Raw genomic sequence first — 27,440 nt, 5'->3', positions numbered from 1 at the left:
TAGAAAAAAACAACAAACATTAGAATTCAGGGGTGTTATTTAAGGAAGAAACGACAAACATTTGAATTTAGGGGTGTTATTTAGAAAGGAACGACAGACATTAGAATTTAGGGGTGTTATTTAGAAAGAAACGACAGACATTAGAGTTTAGGGGTGTTATTTAAGGAAGAAACGACAAACATTAGAATTTTAGTTATTTAAGAAATACATGTACTTGTGGGTATGAACTGCGACGCTTAATGAGGCGTGTTATATACCCTTTTTTAATTTGACCTCGTATCTAATATTAGATCCAACACTTTGGGTGTCAAGTGATGCTGGATGTTGGTGCTTTATATATGGCACTTTTTGATTCATTGTGTAGACGTGTAAGCAAGCAATTCGTTATATTTCTGATGAAAGAAGAAATTGTGTGCGTGTATATTTGAGATAATTTGAAAAAGAAAATATACAGGGAGAAACACTAATAGCACACTCTGACTGAGTCAAGATATCTTGAAACTTGAGCATTTCATTAATGATTTATAAGATTTCATGTTTGAGAACTGTGGTATATCAGCAATTAGAATATATACTATTTTTTGTTATAAAACATTCCTAGAAAATTCAGAACCATTTCAAACAAATGAGGCATATTTGAGATATCTCTTAAAGGGGCATGAGTTGTGAAAGTGGTGGCAATCTTTTTTCTCAAAATCTCTTAATGACATAATGACATAGGAACATGCAAGGTGAAGATAACGAACAGTGATCAATCTCACAACTCCTATAAGCAATACAAAATAAATAGTTGGGCAAACACGGACCCCTGGACAGGTGGGATCAGGTGCCTTGGAGGAGTAAGCATCCCCTGTTGACCGGTCACACACCCGCCGTGAGCCCTATTTCCTGATCAGGTAAACGGAGGTATCCGCAGTCAAAATTAGTCAAAATTAGTGTGTCAAGAACGGCTTAACAATCGCTATGAAACACGTCAGACAGCATTTGACCTAATGATAGGTTGTATTGACGAACTAGATCGTTATAACGACCATAGAATTTGCGAAATGCTGACTTCAATCGAGACTCTTGAAACCCCTGTACCATCAACTTGTTTGTCAGTAGCTTATCTCGATTTAAAAACTGACTATACGCAGAACAAGCTCTTGCATATCGAATCAGTTGAGATATATAAACACCATATGCAGGTGATAATGGAATATTGCTACATAAATATGGAAAGTTGACGATAGAGAAGCTGAAATCATCCCGTTTGTCATACAGTTGAGTTGTCAGTTTGCTGTTAATGTCTATATTCAATAAAATATCAAAGTATGGAGCAGAAGTGGACGACTCTGTGGTGTCCTTTATTTCGAGCTCACAGGGATATATCAAATCGACATATGAATGAAAGTTATTATTGTTAATAGATAAAATGTCATCGATATATCGAAATGTCGAATTGAAGGCCACAGTGAGAGATTTGTTCTTCTCATGTAGAAGTTTTTTAATAAATTCTGCTTCATATGAATATAGAAACAGGTCAGATAACAAAGGAGCACAATTCGTGCCCATGGGAATTCCAGCAGACTGTTGGAAGACCTGATCACCAAATACCACGAAGATGTTGTCAATGAGGAACTCGAGCATATTTTCTATTTCAACTTCAGAGTACTTGCGCGTGGAATCAGAGTGGTGTTTAACAAAGTAAGTTTTATCATATATTAATGATTAAAAAGCATTTATTTTGTACAAAACGAAGAGAAACCTAGTACAACTACGTTCGATAACTGCTTTTGGTGTAAAGAAATATATAAGGAAGAATTCTTGTTTTCCAAGGCAATATTTATTTAAGCACCAAATTTACATCTTAATGGGACTTGTTTAGGGTTAAAAAGTGTTTGAAATCATTAAATACTGGTGTTATTACTGAATTATACAATATTCAGCAATTTTCATTGAATTAAATTTTTTGTGACAAAATGACAGCTAATGTTCCTTTAAGAACTTCACCAATTTGATATACCTGGTAATTCATCTTGAAATAATATGACAGAAAACAATTTAAAGATTAAAAATCCATATGAGAATATCTTAAGCACAAGATGAATGATTAATTTGAAATATCTTTTGAAAAACAGTATATAAATATTATATCCTTTTGTCCAATCTATACATACCGGTACACAATAAAACCCTACTTATTATCAGGTACATGTAATTATATCATGAAATTGAAAAAAAAGATCTTTATCTAGACCTGTAATAAGAAAAATAAAATCTATCTCTTCTAACTTTAATATTTATTCTTTTCTAATGACACAGCATACTAGAATTATATGGCTATTTCAAAATGGATAGGTTATATACTTAATGAAAAAGTGAAGATAATGAACAGTGATCAATCTCGTAACTTCTATGAGATATACAAATTTAGAGTTGGACAAACAAGGACCCCCGAATATACCAGATGTGGTACCAGGTGCCCAGGAGGAACAAACATCCCCTGTCGACCTGTCACACTTGCCATGAACCCTATATCTTGATCAGGTAAACGGAGTAATCCGCATCCAAAAAAGTGTGTAAAGAACGGCCTAACAATACGGAACTTTCGGGATATGCCGGACCGACCGATTATATTTGACGTTTATACACCACGGTCACGTAATAATAATCAATTGTAGGGCAAAATTGACATCGATACATATGATGTTTCGCTAATAGACGGTCCGTAAAGAGCTATGCGCAGTCCTACGATGACGATCCAAGTCATTATTGGTGCTTATTACCTGGGTGTAAATTAGATGGAAGGTAAAAGGCGCATTTAGACGCGTACCATTGGATGCAAGGCGTGAAGTTTTACCGATACCCTCAAGATATTCCCTAGATTTATTTCCCGCGTCGACTCGCATAATTTAATCAATTGTATTTCCTATGAAATGGTTGTAGTGATTCCTTTCTTTCAAAGATAGCATTTAAATGCAGGAAATTGATAGCAATTGAAATATTCCATGTTTGTTTACTTAGTTGTTATTGTAACCCGGAAGTGACATGCCCTACAATTACGTTCAACGCGCGATAAAAGTCAGAGTGGATCCGTATCTCGAAAGTCCCGTATGGTTAGAAATACGTCAGGCAACATTTGATCCATTGACAGGTTGTATAATATGCCATTCTCCATTTCACAAGGTGATCACTGAGAGAATTTTATTTTCCTACGAGAAAAACAGACGGGTCGCGCTTTAAAATGAGTGATTGCAAAATATACGGATCGATCTGGGCAAAATTGATCAACACCCTTCCCCTCCTATATCAGCCATTGCTCTAAGAAATAAATTCAGAGCCATTGATCTAAGTGGATAATTCAAAACTCAAAATATTGATAGTACTGATAGATGGTGGCGTGGGTTGGGAAACGCTTAGCTAAGGTGACTTTACAACAGTAACTGCCTGAATGAGCAATCATTAATGGTGATCCATTTTATGATAATAATTCAGCAATGGTAAAACAAGATAAACGAGTTCATAGGGGGTTTACTAAATCCAAAAGAAGAAACGTACATGTAGTTTAAAAATGCAGCTTCTGAAATTGAGTTAATTCGCCTTCTCATGAAACTCATATCCGTGCACTGTTTTTCTCTTGATCTTATAGGAATATATTTCAGAACTTTGAGAACGATAAGAAATAAAGTCAGCGGCGAAAGTTTGGTTCGAGCTAACTTTTCATTTGTGCAGGTGGGGCCGTGCACGTGTGAATTTGCGGTTAATGAGCAAAAGCACCTTCGCCCTGTCAACAGCTGAATGCCACAAAGGGCAGAATCTATGGAATTCCAGGTATTGTTAAATGAATTACTCCACAAATCAGGGCTCGAAATTAGCGAGAAATACTCGCAAATTGCGAGTAGATTTGAAAAATAGCGAGTAAAAATAGTGGACACTCGCAAATCTTAGCGAGTGGAGATTTACAAACCATGATCGTATCGTATCCGTTTTAAGCCGCGATGCGCCATTCGCTTTTCTTAAACTTGCACTCAAAATCATTCAAACGCTTACATGAACGAATGATTTCAACAACCATTTCTATCCGGATTTTCTTTTATGATTTTTTTAAGAAACTCGGCGTCAAACAAATGCTTTAGAGGTCGGACATCACATTATATAATGAAAAATATAGACCTGTTTACTTATAGGGGTGATTAAATTGACTTGGTAAAACATAAATTCCGATTTCTTGTTAGATAAATGAATAACAAAAAAGCTCATACTTGGAATTCAAGTCTTCCGGTAGTTAATTTAATCAGAATTTTCTATCTACATCAATTCATTTTCATACTGAGGTCGGGTTGTAGTCGCGGTACGAGTGCACTGCTCTCCGTGTAGGCGATTACCAAAAACAAAAAGACAAAAAAAGCATGGGACTCGTGATCGTGCTGCTTATAAACCACGAGTCTGGGATTCACTTTGAAAAATTACTCGTGACAACCCTGACGTGGCATAAAATTGGAAGACATTGGATCTATACCTGCAGTAAACAGGTTGTGAATATTTGAGGTGCGATGGTCAAGAGACCTAAACATTGCATCATATGACGTACGTAAATTAGTGTTTTGTCCAAATGATGCCTGTTGACCCACTAGGCTCAGTAATGGTGGGGAAAATCATTGATTTAAAAAACAATATGAAAAAAAGAGCACAGCTTCATTATTTTTATTTTAGCTTGTAGGTTTTCATTTTAGCCTGTGAATCTTTTACTCACAGGCTAAAATTAGCCTGTGGAAGAAAAAGTTAATTTCGACCCCTGACAAATACAGGTACAATAATTATAGTATTGATTTTTTGGAGAATTTCTTAAAGTTTATCCAATTTATGGGGAGGGGGAGGGGTAATTTTTCAGTTGGTTTTAAAAGTGACAAATTCTTTCAATGCATACAGTAAAATGACATATCGTGGTAAATGAATTAATTTAAAGCAAAACTACATATATAGCTCTTTTCAGGGAATCCTAACTGTCCTGTGAGTTCCTATCTATCTTCATCAAAACAGAGACAATCTTTGGCAACGCCTACGTGTTTTCTTCAATCCCAGTGATGGGGTTTGGTACATGGATAAAACACCTTTAATTGGGTTTTTTTAAATATCGAAAATATCACGCATTGGACAACTGTCACTTGTCTTTTAGAATCATTCAATTAGGGCCACTAGTGTCACCCTTATGGACAATGCAGGATTGCAGAACGCCACATAATGAGTATATCTGGCATAAGTCTGAGATATTTCTGAAATTTAACTCTCATCATGTGACTAGTACTAAGAAGAGAGAAATTTCTGATACCCCAAGTGCTGCTTTTGGTCATGAACCAGGAAAGGAAAATGTTCCAATTTTGAAGGCAATACAAACCTGCGCTACATTTGGATGATATTTCCAGTGTGTTCAATGACGATTTTGAATTACCGGTACAGCAAGTCGATAAAGGAGAGAGTGCCTGAGATTTCAACTTCCAAAACATACATTCAGGTCTTAATTCTGTTACACTATGCACACGTAACGGTACAGAGCAAACAGTTATACAAATTAACCAATAAGCAAACTGATGCATTGAGCAACATTTCCAGAAGACTACTGTCATTCAGTCTTCATTTTTCAGGGCAGTGCACAGTGAACATAAATATCAATCTTGGGAGTAAGTTTTAACAGTTTCAAAATGTGGTCTTACTCAGTTACTATTTGTATATATCTGTTTGCTATTAGTTGTGTTTGATAGTTGTCAATTACATGCAATTTACAATCTACATAAATCTTTAAGACAGAAACGCTTTGTTTAAAATGGCTGTTTTCGGTATAATTAACAATTCATTACCCTGCTGTGACAAAAAGCGGAATAAATGTATAGTGTAGACAATATCCTGAATAAATTATACTCAACGGGTAAGCAATTCCACTCAAAATGAAATTTGCAATAAAATAGACAGCTACAAATATTTCACAAACATACATGTATAACAGGACATTGTTGGCAACACGCAGGGCAGAACCACCAGAGAAATATGATTCCTCGTCAGGATACCCAGGGGCAGATCCAGGAATTCCGGTTAGGGGCGCAACTTTATGAGGCAGAAGGTCTGGTCACCATGAGGTCCCCAGTGGGTCCAGGGCAAAGCCCTGTTGGGGGCCCAGAGGGGGGGGGGGGGGGCGAAGGCCCCGAAAGCTGGATTTTAAAGATTTTATATGGCTTGGAATATGTCTCCTATGTAATCATGTTTACTAATTTCTGTCATTTTCAATAAGATGAAATTAATAAAATGACGCAAATTTTAACATTATTTTATTTTTAAAAAAAAATGTAATATCTCCAAATAAAAATAATTTAATAAATAAAAAGATTTTGTCATTTCTTTCTTCGAGAGTGGAATAAATTACTGCTTCTTTTATCGTTTACATTTAAGAGACCACGATTTACCTTAAATTTGAAAATTTTAGGGGGGAGGCACCGGCTGCACCCTCTTTATATACGCCACTGACAACTAACAAATACTGTTGAGAGAGATCCAACATAGTTTATGCAGTATATGAAAAAGATACCTGGGGTCCGGGGTTTCCCGTCGGTCCACTTTCTCCCATTGGTCCAGCGTCACCTTGTGGTCCATCAGGGCCTACGGCTCCCTGATTTCCATCCCTTCCCGGAGGGCCCTGAAATTATATCTTATTCAATATAACTCCAATTTCACAACCGTATAGAATGAAATTCAGTTAACAGAGACATCAGTAATACACGCACGGATTGTAAAATAAAAGTTTCAATTCAAGACCAAAAGTTAAGCTTTCAATAATTGGTATTGAATCATAATTTTCTTCATTTTAGAATTTTGTTTGTATGTCACGCACATATGACAAAATTACAAGATAAAACACGAAATCAATGAAATTATTGAAAGACATTAATCAGAATCTATTTTTTACCAAAAGTACAGATTTAAAGTGATATTATAATCGGGATCACCTGGGTTATGCAATACATGTATCTATTCCCGTAAATTTGATTGCATTAATAAGAACATACGAAGGATAACCCACGACAGCCATAAGGCTTATTTCCGATGGGGGATCTAAACGATGATGTTAATAAATGATTACAAGTGGAATTCAAATTGGTAACAATGCATAGAATATTTGTACAAAATGTTGTTGACATCATTTAAAAAGTAGAAGTTTACATAAGATATTCACCAGACACTGTGGTGCTGAGCCACCCCTCTTCGTAACAAAAGGAGTATTTCTTTTGAAAATATATTTTACCTCCAAAAATTAAAACAGTTTTATTTTCACCCAATTACAATTTCCAATCTATAACATGTCACTATTATAAAATAATTCCGCGAGTTAAAGTGGAATTAACAGAAAGTACAATCTAAAACGTGGCATATTGTCACGTGAATGAGTCCAAGTTCTCAAACTCTGCTGCATGTTTACAGATACACTTTACTGAGCACATCACGATTGACAGATCGTAAATATACTAACTATATTATTTTGTCAAGGTGGTAGTTCATTTCTCAAGGTCTTAGGTAGACCTGCGTATATATGAACCAAGAATCCATCTTATACCGTATGTACATGTACTTGGCATTTGAACGTGTGGCTTTTGGGTATACTTAATCAGTGTTCACAACTGAAAATAGCGCAAAATATCATAAGTCGCCCTCTTTCGGAGATGTAGCCTATACAGACTTTCTAATTATTTAACATGATGTAAAATCTATGGAGAGAAAGAAAACTTTGGACTATTTCTGTTCTGTATATGAATCATATCATTATCACATCATCACCTGACAGAAAACCACATTACTGTAAGTTTCAAAGGAAGCCTCCCGTATAAAAATTTCCAATAACCCCCATGAAGTCATAAATTATAATTGTGTAAAGATTTTCAATCAAGTATCGTCATGCCTAATGGTTTCATCTCTCCTGTTTAACAGCTGTACAAACTAATCGGACTCCATTCGGGCTCTGTTTTTATTTTCCATTAAAATTTCTCAAATTAATTTATCAGCAATATTTAAAGGAGGTTATTTACAAGTTCATCATGTTTTTCAATCACAAGATAGCATATTTATAAATCTGGGTCATAATACATGTAGGTCAGCCTTTTCACTCTTCAAACTTACTTTCATATAAAAAACACATGTATATATTATATTTAAAAACATTACATTAGCACAAAGCTTTATTGTTTTCTATCGGTATACAAAGAAATTGATTAATCAAGTGATAAATTACCCTTCCACCTGCCGGTCCCTGAGGTCCTTGAACACCAACAACACCTTGATTTCCTGGTGGTCCCATTTCTCCAGGGCGTCCATCGTTTCCACTTATTCCCTATTAAATATCAATTTTAGAAAAGAGCAAATTTATAAACAGAGTAAGTAACTTGTCTTTTCGATAAGACCTTATTGAGGAGATCTAACACACTTAAGAAAACTGTTATAAATGTAACGTATGCGATTAGCTTAAAGGACACATGACACAAAAAATTATTTGTCTGTAATCATTGTCTTTATAATCCTTAAGTCAGATTCTCACACTGAATCTGTTAAACAAGCATCTGATAACAAGGCACAGCTGGAAATAGTAATCTGTAAACACCAGCCGAAGCAGTTCTCCGAGCAGTGCCGACAGTTAATGAGATAAGAGTCACGTGTGTGTTATATACGTCAGAGGTGAGCTTCTTGCAAATTCTCACCGTAACGTATTGAATTTCACTGCACTGAACTTCAGCATCAACTGTCTTGAAACCTATTTTTGACTTTCCTGTTTGTATTCTTCTTGTTTTTGTTTTGACTTTAATGTCAGGAATAAACACCTGGATGGCTTTCAATCTCTCACCAGAGGGCGTTACGCTACGCTCCTGTGAAGCTTGCGTAGCGCGCCCTCTGGTGAGAGAATGGGATGGCTTTATCAACTGTTGATGGCTCAAATTCTGCAGAAACATTACTCAAAGATGAAGGGGTTACTGCTCGAGTTTTAGAAACATCTGCATCTACATTTACACTTTCTTCTGCAACATTATGATCACTGAGATCAGTATCATCACTTTCTATCATAGCCTCTTTTAATACCTGTTTTTAAATATATACAAAGTCGTTTAAGAAATAACAAAAATTCAATTGCAGTAAAATATTCTTGGAAATCATGTAATAAACTTAAACTTTGATATTCACATTTGCAGCAGATTTAGGTTGTTGATCCTCCTTTCCCCCAAGCTCTAAATTGCTAAACATATATAAATATGTACCAGTATGTATATCATGTATATATTAAAAAAAAATCAAAAAAAATTCTGTATATGTCTAATGAATTGACATCTTGGCATTCTGAACCCCTTATCTATAAAAATGTATGTCACATATAAATAATGTAAGAAACCTACCATAAAACGGATTATAAAAATTGATCTTTGTTTTCTTTTGGTAACAATTTTCTCTAGCTTTGCACCCCCCTCCCCAAATTTAAATTTGAATCCTAATATAAAATACGAATAGTAAAACGCAGTTAACTTGCAGCACATATGTAATCATATTGTAAAAAAAAAAAATTAGTTTTTTTTTACCTGAAGTCTTTGTCGCTTTCTATATGCACCATACCCAGATGGTTTTTTCTCAGTATTTGATGAAGTTGAACATTCACCGTGGGTAGGCCACTCAACATCGGGTACAGCATCATCTTTTAACTGAGCACGAGCATTAGGATAACCTAATTCAGCTAACCGGGGTGGATAACGAGAATATTGATCTGGCGTAAAGTGTTTCTCACATATTTTACTGTATTTGGTTAATGTAAGGTCTCTTCTACGACAATAATGTACCCATGCGTTTTGAAGACCTGCATCTTTTGGGAAGCGAAAAAATGACACATTTTTGTCCACTTTTGAAGAAGTTGAACAATTATACACAGCACAATACGGCATCCTTACAAACTATATGAATAACTCTTTAGATACAAAGAAATATGAGTGTGCATGTTCTTTGTTTATGACTGGAAAACTGTTTGTCTTTGATCAGTGATAAGAAAGATTTATAGTATCTCTTCTGTAGAAGCATTTAGCATCTCTGTGCTGTAGCTCATCTCTGACGTCACCCCGACTGTTTCCGATCTCTGGGGTTTAGAATATGCATATTGAGGTCAGGCTGCTTATCAGTACAGTGTTACAGCTTTAGCTGTGAAACAGATGCGTGTTTAACAGATTCAGTGTGAGAATCTGACTTCAGGATTATAAAGACAATGATTGCAGACAAATAATTTTTTGTGTCATGTGTCTGAAAATGGAAATTTTGAAACTTCCGCGAAGTGTAAAATCATTCTATTGGACAAAGAATGAAAACCATACAGATCTTCTTTCAGTCCTGCAGATGAATCCATTGAACTAACCAGATAAGCAATGCAAATTTAGAAGTAATTAGATTACATGGCTGATTTTATCGATGCATTTGTGAAGTATTTTCTTTCGATATCCTGTAAAAAAAGTTCTATTTGAGAAATAAAGAACTCTCAATGTCTTGGTCTGAGCATTGATATAAAGGCGCAGAAACATTCGACTTCGATTTGGATTTGCGCATCAAAACAATAATTAGATCATTTCACTGTTCGCTTCGTGATCTCTCGGGGATCGCCCACCGTTCGTTTCGTGATCTCTCAGGGATCGCCCACCGTTCGCTTCGTGATCTCTCAGGGATCGCCCACCGTTCGTTTCGTGATCTCTCAGGGATCGCCCACCGTTCGCTTCGTGATCTCTCAGGGATCGCCCACCGTTCGTTTCGTGATCTCTCAGGGATCGCCCACCGTTCGCTTCGTGATCTCTCAGGGATCGCCCACCGTTCGTTTCGTGATCTCTCAGGGATCGCCCACCGTTCGCTTCGTGATCTCTCAGGGATCGCCCACCGTTCGCTTCGTGATCTCTCAGGGATCGCCCACCGTTCGTTTCGTGATCTCTCAGGAGTCACCCACCGTTCGCTTCGTGATCTCTCAGGGATCGCCCACTATTAGTATCATGTTCACTCACATTTGTCAGCTTGGTGGTTATATATCATTTGATCAAAGTAGCTGAATTTTGAACGGTTTGTGTCTGTTCGAAATTCTATATATGCGCTTTCAGTTTGCATTCATTTCCTTTGAATCTTGGTGTTTTAAATATCTGAGTGTTCAGACAAATTTACACTTGAAAATAACCTCAAAAATTTTCAATGTTGTTTCAGTATATGATCTGGCTAACCTGACTCCGAAAGAGAAAAATTATATTGATTTACTATTTAAAGTGATAATGACTTTTTTGTTTGAGTATATTAAGGCAGTGAAAATGTGACGATTCTCTTTTAAAGATTGAATTTAAGACAAACATACGACAACCTTGGCCCAGGAATCGCATTCGGCTTCACTCTCAATTATTCATAAAATTTTGTTAAATTACAGCAATTCAACAAAACTTACCGGATCGCCTACTCGACCCTGCATTCCATCCACTCCTGGTCGACCTTCGGGTCCCTACAACATAAATGGTACTTTTGTTTCCAGTTTTCATGCAAATAAATCAATCTTCCTCACAGATATTCTGATATACACACTTTTGAAATGACCCAATCTAAATAACAAGAGGCCCAAGGGCCACATCGCTCACCTGAGTCACTTGACTTATATTTAAAGATTTTCCCTATATATTTGTATGCAAAATTTTGATCCCCCCCTTTTGACCCCATCCTCCCCTGGGGGCCATGATTTGAACAAACTTGCATCTGCATTATGTCAGGAAGCTTTCATGTAAATCTTAGCTTTTCTAACCCAGTGGTTCTTGAGAAGAAGATTTTTTAAAGATTTATCCTATATATTTGTATGTAAAACTTTGATCCCCTATTGTGGCCCCATCCAACCCCCGGGGGCCATGATTTGAACAAACTTGAATCTGCACTATATAAGAAAGCTTTCATGAAAATTTCAGCTTTTCTGGCCCAGTGGTTCTTAAGAAGATTTTTAAAGATTTTTCCTATATATTTGCATGTAAAACTTTGATTCCCTATTGTGGCCCCATTATACCCCCGGGGGGCATGATTTGAACAAACTTGATCTGAATTATGTCAGGAAGCTTTCATGTAAATCTCAGCTTTTCTGGCTCAGTGGTTATTGAGAAGATTTTTCCTATATATTTGTATGTAAAACTTTGATCCCCCATGTGGCCCCATCATACCCCCAGGGGCCATGATTTGAACAAACTTGAATCTGCATTATGTCAGGAAGCTTTCATGTAAATCTCAGTTTTTCTGGCTCAGTGGTTCTTGAGAAGAAGATTTTTCCTATATATTTGTAGGTAAAACTTTGATCCCCTATTGTGGCCCCATCATACCCCCAGGGGCCATGATTTGAACAAACTTGAATCTGCATTATGTCAGGAAGCTTTCATGTAAATCTCAGCTTTTCTGGCTCAGTGGTTCTTGAGAAGAAGATTTTTAAAGATTTTTCCTATATATTTTCATGTAAAACTTTGATCCCCTATTGTGGCCCCATCCAACCCCCAGTGGCCATGGTTTGAACAAACTTGAATCTGCACTATAAAAGGAAACTTTCATGAAAATTTCAGCTTTTCTGGCCGAGTGGTTCTTGGGAAGAAGATTTTTAAATGACCCCACCCTATTTTTGCATTTTTGTGATTATCTCCCCTTTGAAAGGCACATGGCCCTTCATTTGAAGAAACCTGAAAGCCCGTCACCCAAGAATGCTTTGTGGCAAGTTTGGTTGAAATTGGCCCAGTGGTTCTTGAGAAGAAGATGAAAATTTGAAAAGTTTTCGACACCGCCGACGACGACGACAGACAACGGACAAATTTTGATCAGAAATTCGGCTCAGGTGAGCTAAAAATGATGAAGTTACACACATTCACATGAACCAAAATACGGTCAGAGTTTGGTAGCTTTCCTATAGATACAGAGGCCCAGTCAAGGGTAAATGAAACCTAACTCTGGTGTGCAAGATGAGCTATAGACGCCATCAACCAACTATATTCAATGTACATCCCTCAAATGAATTTGTAATACGAGTTCCATTGACCACATCGCTCACTTGAGTAACCTTGGCCCTGCTGTTGTTCCGTTATCATGATTTTTAAAAACAAAATTCTATTAATCTTTATTCCCATGAAAAATTTAACCCCATATTGTGGCCCCAAACCTAGCCCCAACTCACAACATAACCGAACTTGAATTCACACAACATTGGGAAGCCCCAATACCAATGTAAGTAATACGACCTTGTGCTTCTGGAGACCACTTCTAAAAAGATTTTCTTTTATGTATACATGCACTATGTTAAATTTGATCAACCCATGCCCCAGAGTTAAAAATTTGAATTAACACAACTTTAGAATGTTTGTATATTAATATGATTTGGCGTGATCTCGCTACTCTTGAAAATAATTTGTTTTAATTAATGTTCTGTATATTTCCATATGAAGTTTTGATCTCCCAAATGGTCTCACCCTAGGTACCTTCAGGGCCGCTTAAATTTACAAACTTGAATTTGAACTACCTGAAAATGCTTGCATATCAATATGACTATTCACTTCTCTGTTGTTATTGACGTGAAGATTTTGAAAAATTACTCCATACATATTCTCATATAAAACTTTGATCCCCTATTATGGCCTCCGAGAACACAGTTTAAACAAATTCGAATCTGCACTATCTGGAGATGCTTGCATGTCAATAGGACTAATCTTGGGCCTGTTGTTATCGAGAGGTTTTTGTCTTCTATATATCCCTATGTTAAACATTTATCCCGTATTGTGCCCCCACCCTACACCAAGAGGTCATGATTTGAACAACCTAGAATCTACATTTTGTCAGGACGCTTTCAACTTTTCCGGTTCTGTGGTTCTTGAGAAGAGTTTTAAATGAACCCATACTACTTTTGCCTTTTCTTGAGTATCTCCTCTTTGATGGGGTATGACCCTCGATTTGAGGAAAATTAAATCCCATTTATCCACGTATTTGTGCCAAGTTTGATTGAAATATTGGCACAGTTCTGGAGAAGGTGAAAATGAGAAAAAATAACTAACAGACAGACGGAGAGAGGAAAGACAAAAATGATCGGAAATTTTAAAAGAAATACATAAAATTCAATACATTCAAAATAATTTTGTAAATATCTTCAAACCAACCCACCTGTTTTGCATGTCGCAAGCATGAATGGCGCACCATGTGTAAATGGGGAACCGTTTGTGGAGCATATGTAATGGTCCCCATTAGCAATTAACACTTGCTACATTTCAATATGCTACAATGCTATGTAAGAAAGTGTAACTATCCTGTAGTATGAAAGTTTTTTTTTAAAAAAAAACATAACGTACAACTTGTGTCAAGGAGAAAAAAGATCACGATTCATGTTGGTCACCCACTTGATTAATTATTTTTATTTCATTGTTGTTGGGTTTTCTTCTTCACACACCTATTAACCTTTGCAGTATTAGCGTAATGAGAAGTTTACAGAATATGCTACGAATCGAAAATGATGCAGGTAAATATAATGAATTTACTCTAAGTCCACGGGGACCGGGAGGACCCATTCTCCCTGATTCTCCGTTCGGTCCAGGCTCTCCTCTATTTCCACGTGGGCCTGGTTCACCTTCTTCTCCTGGTGATCCCGGATCTCCCACAGGTCCTGGTAGACCCCTCTCTCCAATGCCGCCCTGTAAGGGGAGAAAACTACATGATTTGATCCAATAAAAGTTTATAAATTCTTATCTTTATAATACCGTCTACATTGTAAAATAGACAGTGTGTTACAGCTATGGCTTATAATGCTGTAGAGTTCGGATTCTTACCCTATCTCCTGGTGGTCCCTGTGGTCCGGGATCTCCCATAGACCCTCTTAATCCCTAAACGTAATGAAATAAAAAAAAAAACTCACGTTGTGGATTTATTTCAAAGACATTATTAGTTTTCCAATGAAATATACTACAGTACCTGCAGGTGCCAGCTAAATTGTATACTGTATATTTTAATAACCATATTTCCACGTTCTTTACACGTGGATTTCAAATACCTCAGTACACATCATAGGTATTTATTACGTTTTGTTTATTTGCATGTATGCATTTTGTCTAAATTTGAATATTACAAAATGGCAGATCAATTCTCAAACTTGACAACTCACTCGTTTTCCCTCGGGGCCAGGATTCCCTGGATGACCCCTGTCTCCAGTACTCCCCGGTATGCCCTTGGGCCCTCGTTCCCCTTTGTATCCCGTTTGCCCAGGTTGTCCCTGTGATGTAATCAACAGTTGCAGTTTATTATCATTCAATACAATCCAGCATACACATTAAAATGTATATCACTGTGTCATATCGATGAATTGAAATTTACAATACTGGAAAACGTCACATAGAAAATACTTGCTACGCTCATCGACGATTAAGCATTCTACTGCTGGTAACCCTGTACACGTATTCGAAAAAGAATATTAAAAAGAAAAATGCATACGATATTAAGATATCTTAATTCAAACGGAAGAAATTTGTTAAATCATCAAATTATTTTGAAGTGATATCGGTAAACATGCCCATCGTCGCACAGAAAGAGTTCATTGTAGATTAATCGGTGGATGTGTAGGAGGTGTGAATCGGTGGATGTGTAGGAGGTGTGAATCGGTGGATGTGTAGGAGGTATGAATCGGTGGATGTGTAGGAGGTGTGAATCGGTGGATGTGTAGGAGGTATGAATCGGTGGTGGATCGAGAAACTGGCCTACTGCTGATCATGAGGAATTCGTCTGTGAGTTTTTAGTGTTTTACAATATATAAGAATTTCAACCAGAATCAATGATCAACGGCTTTTCTAATACAATAAGAAAGTATAATGGCGTCTTGATTACCAATATTATCGGATTCGTACACGAAAACTATTTATTGAACACCTCTCGGTTGAAATAAGAAATTCATAAAAGCCTACGATCGAGTGAATGTTATTACTTCATAAATAGACTTGGACACAAAATATACCGGTATATAATTATAGGAGGGTATTGACGATCATCCGAGTTACACACAACACCCTTCAATGGACATCTCAGTCAAACAAGATGTTAATTTTCTAAAATTGATGGAAATAGATTTTTATTCTTGCAGTTCTCGAACAACCATGTGACGATTTTCACAACGCATTTGGTTTTTATAGACTTGATAGCATCAGTATATCGAATATCTGTTCTAAGTACCAGTATAATTTTATCTATCTCAATCACAATGCCATTGATGTTTAATCGGAGTGCATCATGCATAATGTTTTAATACCATAATGTAAAATATGCATATTGTTACATATACATGTATAATGAATAATGCAATAGATGACTTGACAGTGGAAGCCAAAAGACCGTCGCCACCTTAGCCAACAAAATAAATAATATTCAATTCATTTGCCTTCATCGTATATAATAATAAATATGAAGTGTAATTAACGCTCTAGATTTATTTCTTATAAAATCTAAAAGAAAAAGTATTCAACACAAGTGATTTCGTTGTGCACTATTTCCAACGCGTCTGAATTTATGTGGTACAATGTTACGGTTACGATTGGCACAATAATAATTTTTTTCTAAGTTTCCGCGAGGAAAGAATCTGTCGTTCAGATTAATGAAAAAAATAAACCAGAGGCCCACAGGCCTTATCAGTCACCTGAGTACTAGTTAAAAATATCACTAGTCCCAAGGGTTATGAAATGTAGAAAAAAAGATCCTGTTCTGAATACCTAAGCTAAATTCTAATATTCAGCAACAGTATAAAGCAAGATTTGTTCTTAAAACTTCAATGCCCTCAAAAGTGCATACACTGATGAAAGCATTAACATTAAACGATATGACTAATTTGGACTCATCCTTGAGTCAAAACCTTGGGGTTGCAAAATTCACCATTTAGGGGGGGGGGGGGGGGGTACATCCTTTTCAGTTATTCCTAAATATGCATTTAGATTTTATACGGTATCAACAAACGCAAAATATTTCATTTAAAACACATTTAAAGTAGTTTCAGGCATAAAAATAGTTAATTTTGCTGAAAAAATGAAAAAGTTTAGAAACATGCGTTGTGTCCTTTAAAGAAGATTATTTTGGCACCACCCTGGAACCAAACCTTCACCCCTTAGGATCATGAAATCAACAATTTTGGTAACGGACTTCCTGCATCATCTAAATATTCATTTAGTTTCTATTTAGTATCAATATCATTAAAGCAGATATCATTTATATGTTTAGCACATATTCACTATACATACCAAGTTTGGTCCAACTATAGAGTCAGGATCTCTACCCCGGGGATCGATCCGGAAAGTTACAATTTTGGTAGAGGCCTTCCTGTTCTATATCACTATGGATTTAGTTTTTGCAGATGTAGAGAAGATTTTTGAAAATTTGTCAATTATTGACAGTTTTTGCCCCACCCCTCCTGAAATTTACAATTCATGCCTCTTCCCCCCTTCTCCCAAAGATGCTTCATACCAAATTTGAAAAGAAGTGGAATGGTATAGTTATCAAGAAGTTAAAATTTCTATTGTTTACACATTTAATAATTGACCATTTTGACCCCACTCTGATACCAAAACCTCTACCTCTGGAATCATTAAATTTACAATTTTGGTAAAGGACTTATTAAATATATAACTGATATTATATGGTACATTCAACCCTTGGATTTTGTTTGATTGATTAATGAGGGCGTCATGTACAGAATAAAAATATCACTTATTGGATTATCCCTACAAACTGAAGATTTTATTCTTAGCTTTCTCGTAGCAAAGGCTCTAAATTCGTTTCAGAGTATTGTTTGATTAAATATGGTATAGCTATATGCATGCTGAAAAATAAGTGCAAGTAAAGTGATAGAGAACAACTTTGAGTCAGTTCACTCAAGAAAATTATCTTTAAAAAGAACGTTTCAATCATCAACACTAATTTGATCAACTATAGCATTTTTTGAATTTATGAAGGTTGTTCGAAAAGTTTACACACACTGTAAATGACGAGAGAATTACCGCATACTTCAGATTGTTTTATCATATATAAATTCATAATAACTATTCTAAAAAAAATTTATGCATATATATATATATATATATATATATATTAAAAGAAATAGAATAAACAGTACACAAAGTTAAAAATTTAACGCAAGCGCTTTCATTTTATAATCCTCAGGCGTTACATTTTAAAATAGTTTTGAAATGGTTTGACGTCATAAAGGCGTCCTAACATTTCACGTACATAACGACGTCATAAACGAATGAAGGGAAAAGGATTTTACGTTAAGCATATTATGACGTCATAGATAATAACAGTAAACATATTTTACAGTAAGCTATTGAGAGCCGGTTTTAAAGTCTTAATAAAGTGTCTTTCTTTTTCTCGTCGGGAAATAGTATTTTCTGTATACAGTTTATAAAACGGAAATACACTGAATTGTCCGTGGCCACACACATCTATATGTTCACTAACTTTAATTTTTATGTATTCGGGTGCTGAAATGTGTTGTAGTTCCAGTTTCACCGATATAATGTTTTCCACGCCTGAGGATTATAAAATGAAAGCGCTTGCGTTAAATTTTTAACTTTGTGTACTGTTTATTCTATTTCTTTTAATATTTTATACCGGACACTGTGATTTTTTTTAAAAACACAATTTGGATATATATATATATATATATATATATATATATATATATAGCACTATAATCCAACAAAACTCAACATCCAAAGTGTCGGATCTTATAGTAGATACGAGGTCAAATAAAAAAGGATATAAAAAGCAATAAAATGACCAACGACGCGAACAGCAGTGGATTATTAACTTTTCAGGACAACCTGTCCCTTCCTCAGGGCGATAGAATATTTACATAGAAAAGAAAACTAAATAGAAAAGGAAACTAAAACTACAACTACAAGCTGTATAACTAGTGTTAAACTGTGATGGAAAATAAAATATCTCATAAAGATTAAAAAGTAATATGAAAAGATTAAATCGAAAAATAAATGGGGAAGAAAAAATAAATAAATAAATAAAAAATAATGATTAGGGGGACTAAGTAAGGATATTATAAAATTAATAATAATGAATAAATAAATTGAAAAAAAAAAATGTTTTTGACTGCTAATGACGATGCCATGACAAGTAGACGGAAAAAAAGAAAGTGTAATCCAACAGCTTTACACCTCTAGGTACGATATACTCATTATAAGCCGTCATTAGAACGAGTTAACATACCGCTTAAGGATACTGATTAGTTAACCCGTTCTTTGTTTTTGACTTGATCCAGCGTAGGACGAGTCAGTTCAGATCTGTCTTGACGCTCGATGGGAACATACTTTTCTAATGCCACATATTACACTCAATAATTTTAATATGTAGACGTTTTGTTTGTTATCAGCTTTTGTAGTTTAGTTGTAGTTTTGGTTTCCTTTTCTATTTAGTTTTCTTTTCTATGTAAATATTCACAAATGATTCGTTTCCTACCAAGACATTCGTCATCCAATAAAGAGTCTACCACAAGAAAATCCGCTATGCCATTTATACACTAAAACAAGATTCAACTTTTGACATATCCTCTTCTTCCAGCATTTTAACAATTTCTATTGGAGATTTCCGGAGTGCGACACAATTTTTTATGGTCATTCACTGCTCCGTGATTTCCCGCGACGTCATGTTTTGTTTTTTTTCCGTCACGAAAGAGAACTTCCTGCCATCTTTAATCGATTTTCATTAGGCATATTACGTCAAAACTTTGCTTGTAAAATGATGTAGTAATTCTTTACTAGAACGTACAAATTTTATTCTGTTTTATTGCCATTTTTGAGAGATTTGACAATTAACATTATATGATGCATTTTTGTAAATAAAAATGTTTACCATGCGCTGTGAACTTTTTTTTTCGGTTTTAATTTTTGAAATATTCTCTGGTAGATCGTAGCACATCTGAATTTTCCTCAGTATAATTAAAATCATTTGTTGTCTTATTATGTCTACCAATTTTGAATGTAATATGACGTTCAATGAAAAAGTAAAAAAAAAAAAACAACGTAGACTTCCTACGTATTTTTTGAATGACCTTTATCTGTGTGTGTGTGTTGCTTTTTGCGGTTCTTAAAATAAGAGTTATCGTTCTTTGGTCTGTGTTCTTCAAGTAACTTCTTAAGCATTGTTGAAATTGTTCTCTTTAACTTTCCTTTAACGTGTGGTTTACATAAACATCCATACTTCACAAGAGGCCCCATACTTGTTTATATTTATTCACTAGCTGCACGTTGGAATCTATTACTTGTGATCGTCATTAAGACTGCATAAACTTAGCATAAAATGCCAGAGAAAAATAATTATTGGAAGTCTATTCATTAATAAGAAAAAAATACGTAGAAAAAAATTGTATTCGAACCACGGATATACAATCTGGGTCTGTCCAAAACTTCAGTGAGACTATCGCTATACCACCTCGGCTATCTATCCCATGAAGAATTTCCGAGTTTCAAGCTATCTAAAGTCACCCGTCATGGACATAGAAATTTTCTTGATAATGCTACAAAAGTTATACACAAGAAGTAAGTTTGTTTCATAGAGTGGGTCAAGTTTCCATACTTTTATTTAAAAAACACATTACACCTGAACATGTACTAACACATTCTACTTAGTTTACAATGGAGACTTGGCCCACTCCATATGAAAATCTGCTTGGAAAAGTCAAATTTACTGTTATTTTGTGCGGTTTTCGCGTATAGGTGATTCTAAGTAGGATTTTTTCAATGTTCCTTTGAAATGGGCACATCGAAAAAACATTTTAGGAAACTATGGATTGATTGTTTTAACTAGAATGCAAATTTTTCTTTTTCTGGAGGGTTTCAATCTTAACTTTGATGTTTGTCCCTCTGTGGGTTCTCGGCTCGAAAAAGTCACCCATCTTCTTTGGAATATATTTGTATAGTGTATTGCTTTTAGGTGTTTAATATATTAGTACATCTCCAATAGATATGAGCATTGTCCGGAATTTAATTATGATCTAGAGTATATGCAGTTTGTCTGTTTCTCATCAATTGTTTGACATGTCTGTATTGGTCTGGACATTTTGTATGTGCGGTATGTTTTGCATTATGCTGTATAAGCAAGGCAGTTATGAATTGTTTGCAATTATATCAATTGATTTGAGTATGCCTTATGTGTACATATTATGTTTTTGTGTAATCTGATATTGAGTATTAATTAATTGAAGTGTATTGTAAATGGTTTGACTTAACTCAGGTGCACAGGATTATTAAGAGAAGTAACGACATATAATATTTGATATAACAAAATGAATTATGATTTGTTTGATGATTCAAATTCATATTTTATTGAACTACCCTCCATGATGTGGTTTGCCTCATGATCACTGATAAACATAAAATCAAAACATCAGTACTTTCCTATATCTGAGCTACACAGACCCAACCTTATAAAAAGCGGAGTAAAAACCCAGTGACTGCATAAAAGTACATGATCTAGTATCCATCTCACCTTGTGATGAATCGGATATTCAGAACTGTTAGTAAAATACTAGTATTACAGCTGTAGTCAAAGAAAAGCCATATTTCTTGTACATACCAGAAATCTCATGCTAGCGGCATTCAGTACTTTTGATTTCTTTAAATTGGTAATGCTTTCTATAAGTATATTTTACATGCACATAACAAAATGACTGCATACTTGACTATCTCATGAAAGAATGATTTCATTACGCATGTTTAAAAACAAATAATAGCAGTGAAGCTTTGTATAATGAGAAAAAATCTTACAGATGCTCCTTTTGGGCCTGGAAGACCAGGGGATCCGGGTATACCAGATGGACCTCTGGGTCCAGGAAATCCAGGCATGCCTGCAGGTCCCGGGTCACCCTGTTAAAGATGAATCATATTTCTGTAATCAAAACTTATCTAATCACAAGCCAGTCACCTAAATATCAATATTTGTGTTTCATAAATTGGAAGAGTAAATTCTTATTACTGAAAAAGAATTTACGTAGATTGTACACGGTAATGTTATTTTGACTTTTAAAAATGTGTATCTAATAAGTTTTCCCAAGCAAACGTGTCACCTGTAATGGCTGGATTGATTGATTGATTGATTGATGTTTTCCGCCACACTCAATAGTTTTTCAGTAATCTGGTGGCGCCCAGTTTTCATTGGTGGAAGAGAGAACCTAGATACAATGTACCTGGGAAGAGACCACCGACCTTCCGAAAGTAAACTGGGAAACTTTCTCACTTACCGGCGCGAGCGGGATTCGTACTCGCGCCGACAGAGGTGAGAGGCCGTGTGATTTTGAGAGCGATGCTCTAACCACTCGGCCACGGAGGCTGGACAATAGATATCTTTATATATCAATTAACCTGGTCATGGGACACGCCTACTAAAATCTATTACAATTTAAAGGTTCCCGGATATGAGAGATCAACATGTTTGTAATGCTAAACCTGAGCTAATATACAAATGTACTGAGCTTATCTACATGTCAAAATGTTTGTTACCTAAATGTAATCCTTAAAAATAAAACACATTACAGGAAAATGTAAAAAAAAAAAAAAAATCGAAGGAACCTCTTTACAGTTCTTATGCACGACATTGTGACTTTGATCTTATATTTACATAAAGTATGACAGATCCAGCTAAATGATAGAAGTAAGAAGGTTAAAACCACATGCACATGTGATGTAGGACATTGTATTTGAGTATGTATCCATGAAAACAATATTACAAAGCATTCAGGATATTTGGTGGAACTTTCGTTGCATGTTAATACTATCCTGAAGCCAAACATTTACTCTATAAGCTATTTAGTCATTTTCATAAGGCACCTGCACTAATTTAGATGCTACAAAATAAATCATGAATGAGGTTACATTGTTGCAGTGTTTTAGCATTATTAATATTGTACAGGATGGAATGTGGTTTTGATTGCACTAAACAATTTTGGGGACGAAATAAATACCTTAAAACATTGAAAGTAAGTCACAGTTTATTTCAAGTTTTGGAAAGGAAACATAGACTTATTTTCTAGACCGACTTATTCTTAAAATATGGCTTATTTTCAAGGTTGAAATGTTCTAAGAAATAAATGACAAGAGGCAGGCCATATCGTTCACCTGAATCACCTTAGCCTACCATTGTTCAGCTGTTGAGATTCTAAAAAAGATTTTTTTTTTATCAATCTTTATTCCCATGAATTTTTTTATCCTATATTGTGACCCCAACATAGCTCCAAAGGATCACAACATAACTGAAAATGAATTCATATAACACAGTAATGCCTCGACACCAATATGACTAACATGATCTAAGATCAAGGTCACAAGGTCATAGATCATGGTATGGTACGAAATACCTTGCCATCAGAAATTTATATACTAAATATGAAAGCTCTATCTTAAATAGTTGATGATATATTAAATAGGTCATATTTCTATAAAAACTAATTCAAACTTCCAGGTCAAAATGACACGGTCTTGCCATAGAAATCTATATACTAATACAAAAAATTCCCCCTTTAAATAGTCAGATTTTTAAAGAAAGTAGGCCAAGGTCGTCTTGTCACAAAGAATTTATACATAAAATATGAAAGCTCTACCTTGAATACTTCTGAAAATATCTAACAAGTTACATTTTCTTAATAGTAGGTCAAATTTCAAGGCATGCAAAATATCAAAGATCTATCTTAAATAGTTCAGGAGATTTTGAATAGGTTATATCTTTTTAAATGTAGGTCCAACTCCCAGGTCAATGTCAAAGGGTCAAACTTCGCAAAACAAGGTCTTGTCATAAAGAATCTATATACAAAAATGAAAGCTCCACTTAAAATAGCTTCGGATATATTTTATAAGTTGTGTTTTCTTAAAAGTAGGTCACATTCCAACTTCAAGGTCAAAGATCACGATATCAAATCAACTGTTTTGTCATAAGAAATATACATACAAAATATTAACGATTTACCTTCAGTATATATTGAATGAATCAGATTTGTATTAAAGGGACTGATTCACTATTTTCCCCAAAATTTTATTTTTCACTTTTAATGATCAAAATCTACTGTCTAATATGTTCTAAAAATTTCACATAAAAATTAAGGTTATACATTATCAGAGAAGCTCATTTTAGAGAGTTTATTATTTGTTTTGTATACAAATATTGCGGTACGTTATTGTTTACGAAATTTTCAAAAGAAATGGATATCGATCTAAGTTTATTATAACTTTCACATTTCAAGTATTCTTCGGACAAAATGTGTCATCTAAAAGTTAAAATTGAGATGCTTTATATTACAAAATTAATATTTCACTTGTTTATTTGTTTACATAAAAAGACTCGAGTCTTTGTTTACATAACACAGATATAAGGCTTGCTTTTATTTTTGCATTCAGGTCAAAATGTTGGCTGTCAACATTAAATGAGTTATATTGTTAATGTTTCACATAAAAAAAAATTTTTTTAAAATGTTTTGTTAAAAAATCGTGAACCAGTCCTTTTAAGGCTAAAATATAGCTTTTATTCTTGCATTCAGGTCAAAATTTTGATTGTCAACATTAAATAAGTTAAACTTTTAATATCTATCAAAAATAAAAAAATATTTTGTTAAAAAACCGTGAACCAGTCCCTTTAAGGAGGTACTCTACATCGTCATAATGGCTGACTTCCTTTTAAAACATGGATGAAAATATAAATGCCAGCAATATTTGTCTATTCGTGTAAAACGTTCTCGCCTAGCTGAGTAGCCCAGTAGGTTAGCACGTCGACTGCTGAACTGTAGATCGCGTGTTCGAGCCCAGGAGGGGTTTTAAATTTTTCTCAGATTGCTTTCAACTAAAACTGCATTTTTTTGACTAAATGAAGTAAATTTGGAAGTTTTCAATTTCAAAATATTATTTTACATATTCTTCACTTTTCATCCAAATCAAATTTCTCTGGTGTAGCATACCTCCTTAAAAGTAGGTCAAAGTAACAAGATCGCACACCATTCCATAACATGAAAAGTCTTTACGTAAAGAATGTATATACAAAATATGAAAGCTTTAGCGTAAAGGACACAACGCATGTCACTACATTTTTTTTTTTCAGCAAAATTAATTTTTTTTCATGCCTAAACTACTTTTAATGTGTTTTAAATGAAATAGATTGCGTAATTTTCGAGTTTGAAAGCGATGAAATTCAAATCTTGTGATATGCATTTTACTTTCGATATTTTGCGCGCCATTATGTATGAAGTCATATGCGTCCTTGGCTTTCAAAACAAGTTAGTCATTTCATAAACAGATTAGATTTAATCGACAAAAAATATCACGTTAACGGCTTGTAAATTACATTACATTAAGGTGGTTTGTGCCGTTTGAGGGTGTATTAGTTGTCGGTAGAAAGGATTTAAACTTTTTTATTTTTAGAAGGAAAGTGCGAGATAAAAGACGTGTATATTTTTTGTTGGAGCAAGGCCTTTACCTCAAAAAAGCACCCAATCACCTTTGTCGATATACTTTTTCAAAACTCACTTGGACAGAGACCCAGATAAATTGCGAGAAAATGGATATATCAAAGCTAAGCACTGCGAGGCATACAGCATATACATTCTGTTCTGGTCTTCAAATTCAATACACTATCGGATCAACTGACCTTCACCTTGTAACAACTTGTGCTCCCAGTTTCTAACAACGAGTAGATTTACAAATACGAGGCCCAGATGCCTTATGGGTCACATGAAAAAGAATCACTATTTGCAAGGGCTATGAAAAAAAAATCCTGTTCTGAATATCTAAGCTATATTCTAATGTTCAGAAACAGTATAAAACAAGATGTGTTCTTAAAACTTCAATGCCCTAAAAAGTGCAATACACTGATGAAAGGCTTTACATAATATGATAGGTGTATTAACATTAAAATGTCAAAAGATATGACTAATTTGGACCCATCCTAGAGTCAAAACCCTGGGTTATGACATTCATCATTTTTTGTACATTCTTTTCTGCTATTCCCAAGTATGCATTTAAATTTCATATAGTATCAGCTAACTTACACATGAAAACTATATACTAAGTTTGGCCCCACCCTGGTCCCACAATTTATGTCCCACTTGTTCCAAAGATGTTTCATACCAAATATGAAAAGAACTGGAATGATAGTTATGAAGAAGAAATTAAAAATGTCTATTGTTCACACATTTAATAACTGACCATTTTGGCCACACCATGATACAAAAAAAAACCTACCCCTGGGATCATCAAATTTACAATTTTGGTAAAGGACTACCTGTTCTTTCTAAATATCTATTAAGTTTGAATTTAGTATCAATAGCACTAAAGAAGATGTTATTTAAGTGTTTTACATATAAACACCAAGTTTGGCCCCATTCTGGGGTCAAAACGCCTATCCCGGGGATCATGAAATTTACAATTTTAGTAAAAGCTTTCTTGCTCTACATCACTATGCATATAGTTTTTCTAACACGTGTGCGGTTCTTGAGAAGAAGATTTTTGAAAATTGGTAAATTTTGGTCAGTTTTTGCCCAAGTTAAGGCTCCATGGGTGCAAGAATCCTGAAATTTACAATTCATGTCCCCCTTCTTCCAAATATGCTTCATACCAAATTTGGAAAGAATTGAAATGATAGTTATCAAGAAGAAGTTAAAAATGTCTATTGGTCACACATTTACTAACTAATCATTTTGGCCCCACCTTGATAACAAAACCTCTACCCCTGGTATCATAAAATTTACGATTTTGGTAAAGGACTACTTGTTCGTTCTAAATATCTATTTAGTTTCAATATAGTATCAATAGCACTAAAGAAGATGTTATTCAAGTGTTTTACACATAAACACTATGTACCAAGTTTGGCCCCACCCTGAGGTAAGGATCCCTAACCCGGGGATCATGAAATTTACAATTTTGGTAGAAGCTTTCCTGCTCTACATCACCATGCATTTAGTTTTTCTTACACATGTGCGGTTCCTGAGGAGAAGTTTTTTGAAAATTGGTTAATTTTGGGCAGTTTTTGCCCCGTCCTTAAGGCCCCAGGGTGCTGGAGTCCTGAAATTACAAATTATGTCCCCTTGTCCCAAAGATGCTTCATTCCAAATTCGAAAAGAATTGGACTCGTAGTTATCAAGAAGAAGTTAAAAATGTTCAATTGTTAACGCACGACGTACGACGCACGATGACAACCAATTGCAATAGGTCACCTGAGTATACTCAGGTGACCTAAAAATGGTGTATGATCATAATATCTCATTATGTAGATCTGACACTAAGTTCAGCTAGGCATATTGTAACAGGGCACTGTTACAATACCCCCCCACCCCCCCACCCACCCACACACACACACACACACACACATGTGCGATGTTCATTCTAGAAAGTTATCAATTCTAATATGTACAT

At 35.0% G+C, this 27,440-nt stretch overlaps 1 protein-coding gene across 1 annotated transcript in view; it reads right to left on the bottom strand.

Annotated features, from left to right (window-relative positions):
• The window catches only part of LOC125646538 (fibril-forming collagen alpha chain-like), a 283,991-nt gene that overhangs the window by 136,784 nt on the left and 119,767 nt on the right, over positions 1 to 27,440 (bottom strand). Inside the window, exons 17-23 of the mRNA XM_048872886.2 lie at positions 21,819 to 21,917; positions 15,170 to 15,277; positions 14,838 to 14,891; positions 14,550 to 14,702; positions 11,459 to 11,512; positions 8,255 to 8,353; positions 6,560 to 6,667 (exon numbers count right to left, since the gene is read on the bottom strand). Of these exons, the coding sequence (XP_048728843.1) occupies positions 6,560 to 6,667; positions 8,255 to 8,353; positions 11,459 to 11,512; positions 14,550 to 14,702; positions 14,838 to 14,891; positions 15,170 to 15,277; positions 21,819 to 21,917 (675 nt within the window). The remainder of the gene's footprint in view (positions 1 to 6,559; positions 6,668 to 8,254; positions 8,354 to 11,458; positions 11,513 to 14,549; positions 14,703 to 14,837; positions 14,892 to 15,169; positions 15,278 to 21,818; positions 21,918 to 27,440) is intronic.

This window comes from Ostrea edulis, chromosome 6, assembly GCF_947568905.1.
Source record: "Ostrea edulis chromosome 6, xbOstEdul1.1, whole genome shotgun sequence".
In the NCBI taxonomy this organism is placed as follows: Eukaryota; Metazoa; Mollusca; class Bivalvia; order Ostreida; family Ostreidae; genus Ostrea; species Ostrea edulis.
The sequence above is the reverse complement of the archived record's forward strand: the minus strand, read 5'-3'. Positions and strand labels throughout refer to the sequence as shown.